This window comes from Haemaphysalis longicornis, unplaced genomic scaffold (assembly GCF_048455015.1).
Source record: "Haemaphysalis longicornis isolate Haplotype H1 unplaced genomic scaffold, Haemaphysalis longicornis Haplotype H1 scaffold_7, whole genome shotgun sequence".
NCBI lineage: Eukaryota > Metazoa > Arthropoda > Arachnida > Ixodida > Ixodidae > Haemaphysalis > Haemaphysalis longicornis.
This window is the reverse complement of record NW_027526422.1, coordinates 43,594,414-43,613,539: the sequence shown is the minus strand read 5'-3', so window position 1 is coordinate 43,613,539 and position 19,126 is coordinate 43,594,414. Positions and strand designations below refer to the sequence as shown.

The 19,126-nt window shown below is 45.6% G+C and overlaps 1 protein-coding gene across 2 annotated transcripts in view; it reads right to left on the bottom strand.

Annotated features, from left to right (window-relative positions):
• Positions 1-16,831, bottom strand: part of LOC144145401 (putative phospholipase B-like 2) — a 30,953-nt gene extending 14,122 nt beyond the window's left edge. The window contains exons 1-4 of one of the 2 annotated variants that reach the window (XM_077676995.1): positions 16,726-16,831; positions 6,682-6,934; positions 3,123-3,369; positions 1,512-1,609 (exon numbers count right to left, since the gene is read on the bottom strand). In XM_077676995.1, coding sequence (XP_077533121.1) covers positions 1,512-1,609; positions 3,123-3,369; positions 6,682-6,905 — 569 coding nt within the window. In that variant the 5' untranslated portion in view covers positions 6,906-6,934; positions 16,726-16,831. Of the gene's footprint in view, positions 1-1,511; positions 1,610-3,122; positions 3,370-6,681; positions 6,935-16,546 lie in introns of both variants that reach the window. The other variant, XM_077676994.1, reaches the window with a different exon arrangement.
• Positions 16,832-19,126: the final 2,295 nt, after the last annotated feature.

Sequence of the window (19,126 nt, the reverse complement as noted above, 5' to 3'; positions counted from 1 at the left end):
TTCAGGCGCTCAAAGTGACGGCAACATCGTCGTCAGCACTCAGAAAATTCTCTGATGATGCTCCTTTAGGCACAGCATCTGGAACGTTGGCGAGCTCTTCGCGCAGTCCGCCGATGATGCCGTCTTGGTCCGCACTCGCTGGCTGGATGGGCTCCGTCGTGAATCCCGTGCGTCGCAAACAGTACGGGAGGTGTCGGGCGTCACGTCGGTACATGCGAGGCTCAACATCGCAATCGTGGCCAATCAGCATCTCAATCGCCGCTCCGAGAACGACTCGCATTTCGGTGGCAACTGTAGGCACGCCGACTTCGATACATCCGATGTGAACTTCGTTGTAAGGAATATGCTTCGCATGCATTTTCGTAACAGATTTACTTTTGTTTGATATATAGCGTAATTCGCTCTATCCGGGTTCGTTACAATCGGGTTTCACTGTATATGGTGAATTGTATCACCGCTCGAAAACGCCTCAAAGCCCATTAGGTCTTTGAAATAAAATCTTAAACAGCGCTTGAAGACGGGGATGAGAGAAGAGAGGACACATAACGGCGCTTTTTTTTAGTTATTCTTTCTCAACACATATTGCCCATAAGGTTACATCTGATGGCTTTCATCACTTAAAATATGGGGGAAACATGTACAGGATCTGATATTTCCCCCATAAAAACTTGAAACTTGTACTTTTGCTACTAAGTTTGCGAAAACACTTCGCGAAATTCCCAGTTAGCTTTGAGCTATCAGTCGAGAAAATAATTCGATGTGGTCAACATTTGGTTACACTTGGCTTTAAAGTTTATACTCCCGAACGAAAAGCTTCCATAGGATGTTACAGGGGCACTAAAGGCTAAATGATATGGTGATTTAACTGAAAGACTGTATCTTTCGTAGCTCTCTCAGCACTCGCTAGGCGGCCACATTTTCACTGTTTTCTTATAAATTAATTAAGCTGGCATTTCAGATTTCTATTTCCCTTCCGTGTATTCAGGACGTCACAAAACATGGTACATAGCGCCCCGAACTAGTTGAGTTATATACCACTAAGCTGGCGATAAAAATACTCGTTTTATTGGTTTTCAGTCTTCGGGTTGCAAGACCAGGGTTTTTAGAGGATGCCGACCGATGTAATGTCTAGAACAGGACCCCTATACCCAGCGTGAATCAAGCCCCACGCGAGGCTTACTGAATGATAAGCTTACTGCATTCAAGGCTTTCATCTACAAGACGATAACAGCGTAGTTACTTTGCAACAATGAGACTCTGCCGCTGCCCATCCTCCAAGTATGTGTAGGAGGCTATAGTTATCATATATCACAACAGATAATTTTCTCGAGTGGGCATTGAAGTTGAGATTTTAATCTGTTCTCTCCACTTGTTCCTATTTGTACAGGGAACATTTTTGCAACTCTCTTATAAACTTTTTGAAGTAATAAAATCAAGGCTGATCCAATACGTCGCACATATTGAAGAGTTTGTTACCAGCCGAAAAAAAAAAAAATGTTTGAGAGGCTTACAGTGCCTTCGTGAGCGTCTTCACCCGCCTTGTGTAATTCAGCTCTTTCCCGTCGAAAACGTCGCTTAAGCCAGCTAGCTGCCGCATTTGAAGCTTAACCTGTAAGAAAGTAGAGGATAAATTTTGCAACTATACACGGCAGAAATCAAGATGGAGGTGTGCGGGGGAAATGTTAAACCGTTCTTTATTTCTTGTTTGCATCATGTTTATTTCCCGTCTGCATCTCTTGTATCACAGGTTCGGAACTGAACTGGGGGGTTTCGCAGCTCTTCCGGGTTCGTGTTTTTGTTCAGTTTCTAACCTTCAAAAAGGCTTATCTTCATACAAAAAACTGTAAAACCAAGTTTATTCTATGCTTTCCATACCGGAATAGACTTCTGGCTTTACTTTTTATATTGCTGCAATGAGCTCCTCCCTCCTTGTGTCACCAGTCAAGAACGCCGGTGAGGACATAGGGGAAGTACTTTGCGCGTGAAAAATTCTAACTCAGGATTTCCACTAAAGGGATAGAATGAATAAAAAAAGAATTCCACACAATGAGGGATCCGACAAGCAACATTTGGATAAAGCGTCCGATGCTGCTGCAGGAGCGAGTGAATTTACTTCTATTTTATTCTTAACTTCCCACCTAAACCGTCAGAGGGGCTCTGCTACCGATCCTGAACGCAGGAAATGCTTAGATGCGCATATGTACAGAACAAAAAAGAGGGGAATGCAGTCGCTCCTGTAGTCCCACTGGTAGAGGGAACCTCGGTGCTCCTTTCTTAGATAATCGCAAAAATGGTTCAAACACCCCCGAAACACGGCGAATTCGCAAAGAAAGCTTTACGATAAAATACTGAAGAGTCAGAATTGGCGTTGCTTTATTGATTTTATAGTCTCAGCCACCCCCAGACCCGCTTTTACGGAGACACTCCAAGCCTTCTGCACTGTGTATGGCGTTGCCGATGATGATTGATGATGATTGCTATTGGTTTCCCCTTTGAAGCGGGGTGATGACATGTCATCTTACCAAAAAGGACTAATGTAACCATGTTTTACACTCTTGGTTTAATACTAGCGCTGCTTAGGGCAGGCACTAAAGCTTATTAGGCATGAAATACTTTTTTCCCCTGTTACAGGTGGTAACTGTCCTAGGCAATATTCCCCTGTCTGCTTTTCGTCCACCAGCATTCTAATCTTCTTTTCGTCCCCTCGACAGCCTTGAAGTTAACTTCCCCTGTGATACCCTTAAATCCTTGGGCTTCTGGAAGCCCAATATTCCCTTCATGTAGATTTGGATGGATACCCTCACATTCTAACACTATGTGCCTCATAGTTTCTGTTCCTTTTCTGCAGACCACGCATAACCCACGCAGACTACATAACCCTTTCCTCCCTCCTCCTCGCCGTCCCAACATACCAAACCTGAGCTGAGTAGCCCACGTGCACATCGGCCTCTGATTTGCTACGACTGATCGATCACGCATACAGCGGCGGCTGTTGCCTATGGAGCCCTAGACTGAAGCCCCAACCTGACTACTGTTTCTGTTTTTCTTTTTTCCCCTTTTTTATATTCAATAAACGTTTAACTACCACTATTTACAATGCCACCTATGAGGGGAAGGCTTACCATGTTCCAGAAAGTGTCGGTGCTGCCAAACTTTTCCTCCTGCCTGAGGGAATATTCAAGGTTCTTTCGTATAAACGTCTCAACTCTAGCGCAATATTTCGTATTGTTGTCGCAGTAGCGGGCAAACATGTTTTGCCAGTGATACGTCATGAGGTCCCGGCTCAGGTAGGCTTCGATGGCACCAGCAGCATAAGCTTGTATCTCGTCCGGTATTTGCGAATTCGACCCGACTTGGAGGAATGCCCATCTGGGAAAAAAGGGGAAAACAGCAGGCTCAAATTGGACTCTGGTTAGATCGACATCTTCGCAAGCAGCATTAGTGGCGGCTCAATCGTGAGACACCCGAACCAGCTTTGCATGATGGGACATCCAGTCTGGACCAGAGGTGGAAATGCGATAAGCTGGGAATAAATATTGCGATGCATCATGGGAAGCTTTATCCAGAACCTCCTGCAGTTACACAGTAGTTGTGGGAATTGCACTTGTTCCCCTTAACTTTAATCCCAATTTTCCTGCTGCTGCAGCAAACCAAACTTTTGACAGCTAAGAAAAAGAGAAAGAGCGGCATACAGTAGCATAGTAGACGTTTGTCGCGAGGAAAACAAATATAGTTATAGCACATTTTACAGGACAAAGTTCAGCTTAAAAAGTGAGTATACTTAAAGAATACAGGTCTGGTTTGCGCACCACCGGCATTCTACCGCCTACCATTTACAAACTGCGGCGGCCAAAAAAGAAACCACTTTCACAAAACTCTGCAAATTTGTCTTAATATTAGTTTTGTCAGTGAGCACTTGTAATGTTAATCAGACATGTGCAAAGGTATATCAACGAACCCGCTAAAAGTCACAGCGCTTGTCTGCTACCGAAGCTTTGGAGTGCGATAGTATTTTAACGGTCCTGGGGACGGTCTTAATAAAATTTTGACAAGCCGTTGGTACTACTGGGTCTTTCCATGCTATCTGAACGATTTAAGGCCAAGTTATGCTCTGGGTATATTAGTAGTAGATACACTTTGTTACAGATAACAACGAAGTACTTAATATGGGCACCGCCTACTAAACTGGTCCGAGCTGTCCTTTACCAGGACTGAGCCAGGTATCCCAGAACACTAGGAATAAGGGGGGGGGGGGGAGATAAACACTGGTTTCCAATGCGACAGTACATTGGAAGAGACCGTGTGGATGATCTTCATTGAGATCAGAGAAATTGGGAGCAGGAGGGGTGAGATCAGAAGCACATACACATGTCTAAAATCTGAAGCTTGTGTCTCTTGATTACGTATACGCTGACGGTTGTGCACAAGGATTCCTTGCTGAGTTTTTTTGCCGTTCTCTATTCTGTGGTTGGTGCCTACTCTCGCCTTCCAAAAAACGCCCTTCCGAGATCCTGTCCATAATGCAAGCTGCGCAGGTATTCGTTTATCACCCCATCCTAGCACTACGCTGCGTAGAAGTGATTTCCAAGCCGAGCACCACCTGTTTCACAATTGCAACACTCCTTCTCATATATGGTCTGATTTACACCTTTGCGAAGCCCTCCGGTTAAGGGCACCTACTTAGGCTGTATACTTGAGCGCCGGGAGTTGATATTCGGTAGCGCACCGCAGAAAAGCGAAAATAAAGGGACACTCGTACTGATTTCTGCAACAGTAGGTTGCGCTAAGAGCTTTGCGGAAAGTTACTTAAATCTGCGGGAGTCCCTTCGAAAATAAGTGCGCCCCGAAGGAAAAAAAGGAAGAACTCCGAATTCACTTAAGCCCTCCTTATAAGTTGCCAATGCGGAAGCATAATTAAGTGCGAGATGTGATAAAAACAGCCTTTCCTGGTGCAGTTTTCATCCGCTACAAAAAAAAATTCCCGCTGCTGAAGAGAGTAAGTAACGAACATATCAGGGTTCGCACAGGAATTGAACCCGGGTAGCACCGTAGGAGCCGTGCACGTTAAAAAAACACTGCCCTATCTCCACATCTTGCCCACGCTTGAACAAATGTTAAGCAAGTGCGTGTCACGTAAAATGTGAACGTGACGGCCAGTGACAAGGATTGAAGCGCTTAACTCCAATACTGTGGAAGATGTGCGGTGTGTACTCTATCCGCGCGTTAAAATAGTTCATGCCAAAAGACAAAGGAGCGAAAGAGAAGAAAGAAATTCCAACAAGGCGTAAGCAAAGAAGGGGTGCCCGAAAAATTTCCGCCAGAGGGCGAAGAAACTAAAGCGACGAAGGAGACGCAAATGAGAGGTTGCCGCAAGGAAGTTGTTAATAAGTATCGCCATGCGGTCGCCTTCAAAGCGGGTAAGAACATTTGGGTCCGCCACTGAAACTTCGCGCTGCGGAAAAGAGTAAATAATGAACATATGAGGGTTCGCATAGGATTTGATCCTGGGTACCAAGGTAGGATCCCTACACGTTAAAAAAACACTGCCCTATCTTCACACATTCCCAGCGCTGGAACAAAAGTTAAGCAAGTGCGTGTCACATAAAAAATGAACGTGACGGGACGTGACTAGAATTGAAGGTACCCCTCAGCCATGCAGAGCTCCAATAGCTCCAATTCTGCGAAATATGCGCGGTGGTACGTACCAAGTCTGCACGTTAAAGTAGTTCGTGCCAAATGGCAAAGAAACGAAGGAGCAAAAAGAAACCCAAACAAGCTGTATGCTAAAAAGAGGCGCCCAAGAAATTGCCTCCAGAGGACGAAGAAACAAAAGAGAGGAGGGAGACGCAAACACGACGTCACCGCAAGAAAGTTGTTAATAAGTATCGCCACGCATTCACCCTCAAAGCACGTAAGGAGACTTGAGTGACCAGAGGAATTTTCTTCATTCGAATGTTACTGAATGTCAAGTTGAACGACGTGGGGTTTCCAGGACCAGTGTTGACTGCAGCACCCCTGCGCGAGAGGAGCAAAAGAGGTCGGCGTGTGGAGCTCGGCACGCCACATGCGGAAATCAAACCGTTTTAACGAGCGGAACTCTCCCTTATCCACGTAGCTTTCTTACCTGGTGGCTGCTCCCCCAGTTGCTACGTCAACCGGCCCTTCGAGCGCACCATGGGGAGTCCAGCATTATGTTCTGTTACTTCCTCGGCACCCCCTCCCCCTCCCCCCCCCCCCTTTTTTTCTTTTCAGCGAGTCGCCTGGATGCGACAGCGCTATGTCGGCTGAGACAAAGCGTGGCTGCGCACCCGGCGACAAGTTCCAGCAACAAGCATCTGCAGCCCCCTTAAGACAGGGAGAAGCGCCAATGAATTGATTCTTTACCGGGACATCTTTCTCAGGGCGTTTCAGTAAGGACCCGGAGGTTATGAATCAAGTTATATCGCTGGCGGAACACCGCTGGCGGAACAACTTGCCAACGTGAAGAGAGACCAGGGGTGGAGAAGGGAGTCTACGCCGTGCACGTACACCTTTCAGGTGTCCGCGTCTCTTTTGGGCTGTTATCAGAAATGCAGTATCGACACAGCCACACATTCACGTTGTTCACAACGCAGCAAAATGCAGTGGCTGCGAAAGAAATAAAATGGTTCCTGAAGATAGCAGCGTCAATTGACCACTGACCCGGTTTCGGTAATGGCGTCTTCGAAACGACCCCAGGCGGCGGCAGCTTCTATTTCTGGCTGAGCACGAGTCGTCGAATCAGGTGGTTCGCCCTCAGTGATGACTATCTCTTGGGATCCAGCTTTCACGGACGCCCACGCCGAGCGGCATGGAGGTGTCGCTGCGCGTGCCGCGCACACGCAGCACAGAAGCACCAAGCTCGGTTGCAGCATCAGCTCCACCATGATGGCACCTTTCCCCTCGCTTGTACGCGCTGCGAAAGAGGCAGCGATATGAATAACAATTTTTTTAAGCCCTTCCAGAGTATTCCAATGGTTTCCTTACCACATGGATTTCTTAACGTTATGGTGCGAAGTAAGGCAGAAACGTTTTGTACTTGAGGCAAGTACCGAACTCCTCAGTGCGCAATCAAGTATAAATACATTCGCTCGCTTCTAAGTCCAATGTGTGAAATGAGCCTTCTGTGTACACTTGATTTTGCTTGTTCTGCGGTATAACCGCGATCGTCGTTTGAATTTGCGTTGTTCTCTATGGTTTCTATGAGATCATATTCATGGCATGTACACATATTAACCCTCGCCCTGTTCGTTAATATTTTGAGCTTGCGCGCATTCACTAACGATATCTCACAGAAGCGCCGTAGGATAGGGGGGGGGGGGCGATTTTACTGCGCAAGCACTATTTGTCTTTCTATGCCAGTACCAGCGGAAATCGGTGAAGCTTCCCGTATTTTCCTCTTTTTAACTCGCTTGTGCAGAGGTTGAACTTCAGCACAGGAAGGGAGCGACGGGGTTAAGCTGCAGCCTGACGTTGGGTCTAACGCCACGCTTCGAGGTCTCACGTTGATGTTGTTGTTTTAGCAAGGTGACACATGTCCACAGATTGAGACACATCCGTAGGGTTGCATTGAGCAACGCTTTATAAGCAGGAATGTATCTTGTAGCGTGCACTAAGCAGTAGATGAATCATAACATTTGCTTTGAGTGAAGCATTAAGAGTGTCGACGACGAAAAACAAGTTTTCGTAATCTAAATCATTTATGGAACTGGGAAAACTAATGACGTGTTATACCCGAACACAGTAGCAAGTGAATGTTTTGAGGTATCGGAAAAGGCTTTATAAGCACGAGCGTTTGTTGCTTTTCGACGACATTCCGTGTCGGGCGCAGTCAAATCGTCTGTAAACACTAAAAATTTAAACAACAACAAGTATGAAAAAACACGGTTGCTTGGGGCACTCATCGAAACTTGCTCTGCCCTCTTCGTCCAGAAAAATGCATAATTTTTGAGTTCGTCCTGCCCGAAATTATGTTACGTAACGATATTATTGCAAATCATCTGAACAAGCCATGGAGAACAAAGGTGCAAAGTTTTTCGAATGCTCGTCTTATTTCCCTATAGCTTTTCTTATGCAACGACTACCCCCCTACCACGGCAGCTTATGATTTTTCAGAGCGTTTACTTTCAGAGCCCTGAAATATCGCGGGCATAATAATGATTGATTGATTGATTACGACCTTTAACGAACCGACGCTACTAACGCGATAACGCGCGCCATAGTGGAGGCCTCCGGAATAATTTTGACCACCTGGGAATCTTTAACGTGCGCCGAAACTGGCATCATAATAGCCCAGACGTTGCTTCAGCGCGTAAAAGCTACAAATACGGCATGCTCATCGCTATTAGCATCGCTGCTATTTCGGGGTACAAACCAGGATTTACGTGCGACATAATCGCGCGACAAAGCAGGATTTACGCGCGACAGTTATTGTCTCTGTTGCTAATAGTTGCAGTACAGCTAATGCGCATCACTTCATTGCAGCTTCTGGCCGTGTCTCGCCATAATATTTTCTATATGGAGAATTCCCATTTTTCTCGTTAAGGGTTGAATCTGGTCAACAAAAGTGTGTAATCAATCAAAATACTAAAACAGTGTCTTATTAAGTATATTTCTTAAAATTTGCATTCCTGCTTTAAGAGCTGCCGGCTAACAGATATTAAATGCAGTTCAATTGTACTAAAAGAGCAATAAAATATTTCTTCCTGTCTATGAAAATATCCTAAATGTCGGCAACGAGGGTATACGTTTGAAAATATTGGAGGACTAAAACAAGCATCTGAACCTTCATTCACGGATTAATGCATGGGTTTGGGGGTATTAATCATGTTTCCAGGAGGCGTCCTATTTCCCGGTTGAGTATTCGCGAGTTCCCGTTCTTAAAATAATTGTTTTCATCTTGCTATGCAATTATTTTCTGAAATGTATGGCTACGTCGGAACGGACCGCTGGGTATACTGGGAAATATGAATGAGGTTTGTTTAGTGTACGCACTATGATTACAAGAAAATCTTTCCGGCGTGGTTTCTCACGTTGCATTTGCGCAGATGATCTTAAAGGGATACTGAAGTGAATTTGTAAAGCTCCCGTTTTTGCTTGCACTGCGCAGACTGTCCCAAATTGACGCGGTTTTCATCGTTTATCCGGCTGATAAGTCAGTTATTATTTTATAAAGCCCGAAAGAAGAAAAACTACCATGCGCGGCGTGCGGCGGCTGCGCCAACTAAAGGCTGTGACGTCAGGAAGAGATGCACCGTGATTGGACGATGTCGAAGACAAGCATTCAAACAAGTTTCGGTTTCGGTTCTGTAAAACAACGTGCTTGACATCCGACGTTATCGTTGGGTGGGCATTCTCGATATCTCAATAATCGCCATACCGCGCTTCTGCCATGTTGTCGGCTGTAAAACGTCAAGATAAGTCTCCCAGGACGGCTTGGAATCGTAGCAACGACTAGCCGAGGCCGATGCAGTGGATGAATTGCCCTCTGCGTCACCGCAGACGCTCAAATGCCATGCACTTTTCCCGCATATTCGGAGCTTGCCTCGCTCATGCCTGTATCGTAAAAAGCGTGTTCGCGCCAGGCTAAGGGTCCCCTGATTCGGCTGTGGCTCGTCGCTAAATTGCCTGGTGCGCCGCGCAGCTCATTTCCCAAGCCGTGACCTTCCTTCCTAGGACACACGGCAACTCTTGAGTCGCCGGCCGGACTTCAGACCTACCATCATGCCTCGACAGCCTTCACTGACTGAGAAGGGATCCAACACCGGCTCACCCCTCAATGCTCTAATCAAGAATTTTCCCCTGTTCAGGTATCGCCCCCACTTCAGGGTTTTTCATTTGGTTGTACAGCTGTTGGATTGCTCAGTCCATCATTACCCATACCATCGCAACCCTTTTTAGTGAGTTTGAGAGTATCAAATCATTAGGGAAGAAAAAATCTTCTAAGAGCTTACTGGACGTTTGAATACTGCACGGATTGCACTGATGCTGAAAGAGCCCAGTGAATCACCTAGAAATGAATCGACAAATTTCTTGAACACTCAGGATCATGCAAGAAAGGAAGCAAACTTTTTGTGTGAAATAAACATCTGCCGGTATCCAATAACTGGGTTTCAGCTTGTTTCGCGCATCTAGAGCAGTATTCATGCTTGAATAACATTAAGTTTGGAACATGCTCATCACAAAAAGGCAAAAATTACACCAAGACCGTCGTTCTCACTGGCGTAAACATTGCGTATTCTCTGACTTCAGATGACATCGACACTGGACACATAGTTTCTACTTGCCCAAGCAAATGAACATCACTAACTGCTTCCCTCCCCGAGACAGGCATATTTACTTTGCTGCAAAAGCACGTAAGGCTCACCTTATTGCGATCACCATGAACTGGCCCATGAATTGCAGGTTCCAAGAACTGGCCCAGTTATTGACTACTGAGAACGACCAGCATTAATTTGTTTATTTTCTCTTACCCTCCCTCCGCATTCCTTTCCCCATCGTGACCAGTGGTCATCCTTTTCTATTAAAGGTTGTCTCTCTCTCTCTCTCTCTGCACTTAGCTGTATGATCCAAGAGGAACTAATCTTTATCAATGAACATGTCAATTTCTGCATGAATTCTGCACTAATAATTAGATGTGCACAAATTTGTCATGTAAAACCCCTTTTTTCTTTTCTGTGTAACGTTGGTTTTTGTGGAACAGGTTTACTTTGTTACCAGTGAGACAGGCATGTCTTGGTATTCTGTAATATGTAGCTTGTTAAGTTGGCTCTGTTGCACAACAACAAAGCTTTGCAAAAAAGTAAGCAACACAGACAATGTGCATAAAGCAGGAGTAACGGATGAATAATTTTTGTTCAAATGCAAATTGTTATGAGAACATGATGCATTAATATCTTTTCTCTCGGTTGCTGTGGGGCTCATCAGAAGCCCATGAGGAGTGTGCGATACATTTATGTTTAAGAACCAGTACCATATGTATAGTTGTGTGACACAAGGAGCGCACGTTTGTGCCTACACGTCTTTCTTACTCATGCCCTTATTTCGTGCATGAGCTTGCTTGTACAGGTAACTCCTAGTGTGATTTTCCTAATATACGAACGGGCAATATATTTAATTACCATTTGGATGCAATGTCATGCATACAAGCACTTGATGGACAAGCATTTTGATTTTAGTAAGAATTTTAAATCTTCTTCTTTGACCTCAAGTGCTTGCCATTCTTATCTGCATATAATAATCCGCTATCTCAAGGTCTTTATTGTTACGTGGTGTTTCTGTGCCATGGTATACTAGTGTTTTTATGCACTAGTCTTAGTATTTCTGTTCACCTAATATTTCCATTGTGTACTTTGTTTTATGGACGATTTTAGGAATAAAAAAGAGAGAAGTTCAGTGAAGCAGGCACTCTAGTGTAATTTGTTATGTCGAGATTTGTCAATTTTTGGGATTTGCTAAGTTGAACAGCGGCACAATCTCTACATCACAGGCTAAGGACACGTGACTGGTGGGCACAGACGATTACGTTTTATTATAGTGCGGCTACGCCAATCATGTGATCGGTGCAGCGTACTAGAGTCTGCACTGGGGCAGACTAGTGCGCTGCCCAGGTGGCTACCAATGGGCGCGCGGCATTTCGCCTTGTAGGGGTGGGGTAGAGAGAGAGAGAGACACCACTTGTGCGTCGTGTCTCGTGGTGAGGGGGAAGAGGCGGCAGTGGTGGAAAGCATGATAGGGGCTGAAACCATACTGTCTCTGTAGATGGGTGGTCATGCTTCACTGTGCAACACACATTGTGTGAAAGCCAGCCTACACAGACCCAACCAGCATGGATCCTAGTTAGGTCGCTTCATCTCGAAACACGTGTGCATTGTGCGGAGTACATCCTTCCAGGGGCAATATCGGCTGTGTCATAAAAAATGCAGGGTATATGACCTGTTTTATTTTTTAATAGTCTTTTTCTCTGCATTCAAGATTGTTGGTCTACATGCTCCGCCTCCAGAGGTAATCTATTGGATTTTAGCCATATACAGCGTCGCTGTAATACAATGTTATGCCTGTATCAGTCTGGCATGCACATGCTCCTGGCAATTTTGTGAAACAACATATTCACAAATTATTAGCCGTTGCATGGCATGGAAAATGAAGTCGAAGGGAAATACGTGCAAGATGCCGCAGACACATCACCCCCATTGAGGAGACGTACAGACTGGACCGAACCACACTGTGCGTTGATTCTATTGTGTGACCCGCTTTTTATTTCAAAGAGAGTCATAAAGCATCAAAGAGGGTCATGGAGGCTTCAAAGAGAGTCGTGGCAGCAGCGACTCTCTTTGGACTCTCTTTTTTTTAGAGTGTAGTCGGTGCTTGTGGCAACAGCGCGCCAACGAGAACTCGCTAGCGCGTCAGTGTCAGTCTGCTCGCCTTCTGCGAACGCACTCGTGGAGCAGTGAACGTTACGGCCCAAAAATGGTGAACTCAGTTGAGAAAACATTGGCCGCAAACGAAAAAAACCAACGTACAAAAAAAGCATGTACCCTCGGGGATTCGAACTTGCGAGTTGCAATACAATAATCCTAGCGCTTCAGACCACTCCGCCGCGAGCCAGCGCTGCCGAGGTTGGATATATAAGATATATAATGTACAATCAGTTTACATTTTTATTTAGTTTTAGCATTTGAGGTATCTTACGTGACTATTTGTATAGCGCTCGTGCAGTAAGTGTCCCCCAAACATTCACAATATCTCACGTCTAGCAATTGCATTTCTTAGACGGAAAAGCGTACGCAAATGTGTGGTCGTGCTGCTGACCGCTGTGCTTGCTCACCCAGCACAAAAAAGTGCTTCCTGCTCTCTAGTTTTGCGCTGTACGGTAAAAGTTTCTGTTGATTTTATTCCCTTAGTACCTATATTGACTTCGATGACTTTTTTCCCGCCTTCAAGTGGCCTTAAATTTTTCTGCTGTAGAGCGTACAAGTCAGCGAAGCGTCGCATGTGCACTTGTGCAGCGCTTGTGTGGAGCGACCCGGACACGGAGCTTGATACAGTGTGCAAACTAACAAAGTAAAGAAAGGCACATTCTTCCATTCAAAAACGTGTTGTGGCTTAGTTTCAACTGAGCAAGTGAATTGAGGCGACCCGTCGGTGGCCGGCGGACTAAACGCTGGGCCGACTGACTCTTTCGGAAGGTCGGCGAGCCGTGCAGTAGCGCAGCCAATTGCCAAGTCATCTCCTCCTGACGTCACACGAAAACGCCACAGAAAATAGGCGAGGGTGCAGAAAGGAGGGCAGCATTTTCGAATTTACTAAATAAATTCGCATAAACGCGCTCAGAGTGGTTGGACTCCGGACTACAATTTGCGCTAGTAATCCCGCAATGTTTACAAATTACTTCAGCGTCCGTGTAATGTACGTTTACAGACTGCAACCACACACTATCTTGAACAGAAGCCACATCTGAGGGGCCAGATAACGGAAGTAGGCTTGTATGAAAACGCAGGAACCGACACCCCAGTCAGGGGTTATACCAGCTTCCAATAAACGTGTCTAGTTTTGTTATCATTACTGTTTTTCTCCTCCCCAATTTCTCTCTCCTGCTCGAAACTTGTGGTTTGATCTCACAGCTGAGTCTTCGATGGTGAACAACTGAAAAGCGTGGAACGCTACAATATATTGTCTGGCACAGACAGAAAACAAAAGAAAGCTATAGATTCTTTTACGTTTATTCCGCGGAAGTTACACCTGATATACGAGACGCGCAGTATTTGAGGACGCCGGATTAGTTTGGACCACCAGGGGGGATCTCTAACCACCGGAGAATTGTTGACATACGGAAGTTTGCTTTTTGCCGCCATTTTAACAGCGGCAACCGCGGTCGGGATGAAACCTGAGTCCTGGGGCTCAGCGCAACATCACACTTCCTGCTATACGACGGGAAGGTGGGTGATGGTTGTTTGCCTCGTGGGATTAGCACCTGTCATGGCGGATATTTTTTATAGCATTAAAAAAAAATGAACAGGTGCAGTAGTACAGGCATCTGTTCAGCCGCGCTGCATTTTATGTGGCACAGGCTAACAAGGACAACAATATCGCACGGGCTTAGGAACAACCTGTCGATTGGAAAGAGTCTGTCGGCTATTTCCATGCTTGTGACGCTCAATGCATTAAAATACCACCGCAAACTCTTATTAAAACTCAAACCCATCCTTAAAAACGATATTCTCATGGCCTGGATTAAATATTACCTTAACGTTCGGTACCAGTGTGTAAGTATAGGTAACACGTCTTCGACACCTTCACTAGTTCATTCTGGAATTCCGTAAGGCCGGGTTCTTGGACGGTTGCCTTTTCTGATCTTCGTTAAGGATGGCTTCTCCAAGGCACCTGTCAAACTAAAATGTTCACCGATGATTGCATCCTTTATCGCGAAATGCGCAATAATGCAGACCAAATGGTCTTAAAGGAAGTTCTCACAAAAATGGACGAATGGTGCTCCACGTGGCAGATGACTATAATTATTAAAAAAGCTGTATCTATTTCGCTAACAAGAAAACGTAACCCTTTGCAATCCTTGCATTTTATCAAATGCCAATGCATTTAGTGTTAATACTACGAAATATTTAGGGGTCACAACTTCAGCAGATCTCAGGGGGAATGCACCGGTTTTGTACATAACTATAAACCTTTCTCAAGCTTGCTTAACTTCGATGATCACTTCGAAGTTGTCTCCCAGATATTAAACTCCTGGCATATAGACCTTTCATTAGACCCCTTTTAGAATACGCTTCTATCGTGTGGGACTCATATACTCACAAGTTCGAAGGCGTCCAAAGAAAATTAATCAGATGTGTCTACAATGCTTACAGTAGGCAATCTTCCTTTACAGCGCTTTAAAATCTATCCGAGCTTAAAACGTTGCAAATAAGACGTTACCGTGATCGCATGAAACCCTTATATCTACTTTACTATAAAAACCTGTGTCTTGCTAGCAACGAATACTTAACCCGAGTTAAAAAGTGCTCGACGCGAGCCTTCCACACTAAAAACCACCCGATATTTATTGTTGAACTAACGTCTTTTAAAATTCATTCTTTACGCGGACTATAAGCGAATGGAACCGATTACTAGCCAGCGTGATAGACTGCCTTACCACTGCGTACTTTATGCGCATGCGTAAAGGAGCCATGAAGACAAAATAAAACTGATATTTATTAGAAAGACTGCGTAGTCCCGATAACAATGATACCAATATCATCGCAATCTTCGAACAAATAACGGAGATATTAAAGAAAACGTGTGAAGCAGTCGCGACCCCCTAGCCAATTTCCCGCCACTTTTCATGACGTCACGGAACCTTGTGCTATTGGCGCCCGCCTAACTCACCTGTCGCGACGACACATCACTGGGCGTCTGTAATGGGGCCTCTGGTTCCATTTGACCGCATCACTTGAATGCTAACGTGCAGTTAACGCACTGAAAATTATGTTTTATTGTTGGCCCGTATGACGTCATTCTTGCTCATACACGTCACTGTGGCGCAAAATTTGAAAGTTTTTAAATTATTATTGCTTCTTTTTCGTTAAAAAACATCTTTTGTGGCTGTAATGGAGCGGAGTGAGATACTGAATCATATTTCTTTCAAATTAAACGAAGTTGTATTTTCTCTTCATGGCTCCTTTAAGGAAACTTCGACATGCGCACACGCTAATGTTTTCTTGCTCATATATGATTCGTATTTGTGCACATGGTTCATGGACACCATGTATTTTTGCTAAGCTTCTTACTGCGAAACAGTATATGTCTAACACCCCCAGTTTTCGTTCCGGTGAGGCCGATTTACTCAGCTCCACTCCTGGTCTACTCCTGGCCACAGTCGAGCCCCCTTTTACAACTTTTACAACCACCGATCCTTTTTACTGTGGAGCAGTGTCTAACCTCCCCTCCCCCTCCCCTCCCCCCAGTTTTCATTCCGGTGAAGCCGTTTTACTGTGCGCCGCTCCGGGGCTCCTTCTCGCCGCCGCCGATCCCTCTTTCACAACTTGTAGTGTCCTCGCTACCACCGATGTCTCTTTCACAAGTTGCTCAATCAGCTGACAATGGCGATAGCGCCCTTATCAGGAGATTGTGGAGCGTCAACAGAAGCACGCATGGGCTTATAAAGGATCGAACGCCGCCGCTGCCGAGCATGCAGCCGCCGCCGTTGTCGTCTCAAATTCCACATCGCCGAGTAGCTCAAATCCCGCCCGGTCGAGGAGCAACTTGGCCGGTTGGAACGCCGGCATGAGGCCGCTGTTTTCTTCAGCTTGAAAGGCTTGAATTTTTTGTGTCGTTTTTTTTTCTGTTTATCTGAGTCCGCGTGCTCTGATGAGCTGTGACAGGCTCAAGAGAACCGCGCGAACGACATATAACTTTGAATAACTCGAGAGACTGCCACACCGACAAAACAATCATATCGTTTCCGTCCCAACTTGCAGTTCATTGAACTCGATAAAAAAAAAAACAAAAAAAAAAAGAATTCACGGCAACTCACCAACTTAATTCTTGCACTTCATCTGTTATGCCGCGAGGTGAAATTTGACCAAATTGTTTGAGGCCTACGAAGGAACCCACAAATTAAAGCAGAATTGTGGCATGCAGTACAGTTCAGTGCGGCTGGAATGCACAATCAGGCAATGATGAAACTCGGCCGAGATACTGAATACTGCTTACGTGTTAGAAATCCAGAGCGTATCGCAAGTGATTGGGATGCATATGCCGGAGCGAGTGCATCACATGTCCGCGTGCACCCAGCCTCCTCCCGCACGCGTCCAATGCCTCTCCCTCTTACACGACATCTGGCACTCCCTCGCACCCTGCCACGTGCTCTTCACCCGGGAGTGAAGAGATTATCTGCGTTGCTCTAGTTTAGTTCTCTGTGCCTCATTTTTCGAGGCCCACCTGCTTTTAATTTCAGTATACTTTCGCTCAACAGGCGAGTTTCGCTGGTCGCCTCCTTCACATGGCTCTGCGCTGTCCTAGCCGTTTCCTAGCCGAAAGTATTCATGGCTCCCTAATGAAACGAGGCTGCACCCACGACCCAGTCCCATTTCTAAGTAAGCCCTGAAACTGTGCAACCAGATTTCCTACAAAGAAATATCGCCGAATCATGGCTACTGTTTTCTTAGAGGAGAGGGGAGGGTTGGGTGAGCTCAAGTTATTCATTTCAGCAACTGCATCGTTGGATGCAAGTGTGGAATTTAGGGCAGTTCTACTACACGGTTATTCCTCATGCCGCCTTTCACTCTACAAGTTTCATCTGCAGCACCTATTTCCACTTTCGGCAGGTCTGGGCCTTGCTGTAGGTGCAGACTCGACGTACTCACTATTGCTTTCCGTAGCTCACCAGTACGTCACAGTTTCTTTAATAGGCACTTCTGGAATGGCAGAAACAGGAAATTTGAGGTCCGCCAATCTACACCCAGCATTGTTCCGCCATGGCAGAAATGTTTCTCGTCGAACCGAAATGTGGTGAAGTATGAGCAACCCGATATTCCGAGTAAAGCAAAGGTGTAGGCTGTCTTGTTGTTCCCAGTAAGGCCTCGTAATGTGTGGTCCTTGTGATATGGGCAGGCTTTGGTGGCGTGGGTTCAAACGGCGATGTTTTGGCAGAACCATACGGAAACGTCATAAACTCGGCAAATATAACCGGAAATAAAGACGCAGTTATGCGTTCTAACGAATGCAGACCAGAGCTGTTACACGTGTGCACCGGCTGTGGAAAGTTCGCAGGACGAATTCGCCAGGTTTTCCCTTGTGTTATTGTAGTGTGTACCTTGCTTTTGTTTTTTGTGGGTTTCTCTCCTTTTCGGTGTTTTCCTTTTCTTTAAGCCTGGGTTGCTTTTCTTTTTCTCTGTTTCGGTTTTATTTTTCTGTGTTTTGCTTTCATTTCTTTTGATCAACTCGGGTGCAATAGACCCGCTGCAAAAAGGCGGGCAACACTGTACATTCAGCGGTGCCAACACTGGTGGTTAACGCGACGGCGCCATGATAAAGGAAGCGTCGCGCAGAAACGCCGTTGCGGTTACGCGTTTTGGCCCATCCCTTCACCATTCTCCAGCCTCATAATGCTATTTTTATGGTTATTTTTTGTGCGCTACTAGTGCTCTTGTAGCATTATGAGGGCGATGTCCACGCACTGCGGCGTACCTCTTTGCAAGCAGTATGTTCACGCGCAGTGATGCTAGGCGAACGTAGGTACGACGCGCACCTTTAGCGTCTACCGTTTAAATTTGGCAATCTCCATGGCCAGGCGTCTTTTTTATACACTGTGTTGAGAGCTGCGTTACACGTGCCAGCCACAACTTCCGCCGTTTTAGCGCCGAACATTTAGACAGCAGAGTTGTTTCAGTGCAGGTGAATTCGAGCCTGCATTCGCACTTTGATCAGCCCGCGCTGATCGGTGTTTCAACATCTGTGACCCGAAAACACGCTCGTCTTCCTTTTTTTTGAGGGATGTTTTGTGGTGCAGTTTCACGAGCGAATCATGACGGCCGAAGTTTTAACGCGAACATTCAGGCAGGAGAGTCGGTGCAGCCAAAAATTGGAGCGTGCAGGCATGTTTCTGTCTGCGGATTTTGAAATTTCAACGGCAGTAGATCGGGAATGCGGTCTACGGCTTTATTTCTTCTCTTTACATTATGAGAATTCCGTTCCCTCGTGGTGTTAACGGCGCATACCGTGCAATGACCACGCCGTACTCGAACTCAATTAAAATCCTTCTTTTCTATGAATCTTAGTAAGTACAAACCCCCTGACGCAATGCACGAGTTGTACTGTGCTACAGGTGGAAGATACATCAAGTGTTTACAACTCGTATAACTTATTTGCATGTGCCCTATCCCTAGTTCTCAACTGACAGACAATGAAAAAAAGACATCGCAGCAATCAAGAGATGTGAGAGACAATATTTTACTCTTTGCGATGCAACGAAAGTTCGTTCGGAATATTTCATGGAGGCAAGAGCAGTGCCTTTATGTATGCTTGCGTACGTTCCGTGAATGGTTTAGAAAGCTTGAATAGTCGCAAAGTGAGCGTTCAGCAAAAAACGAACCTCTCACAGTCCGTTCATAGC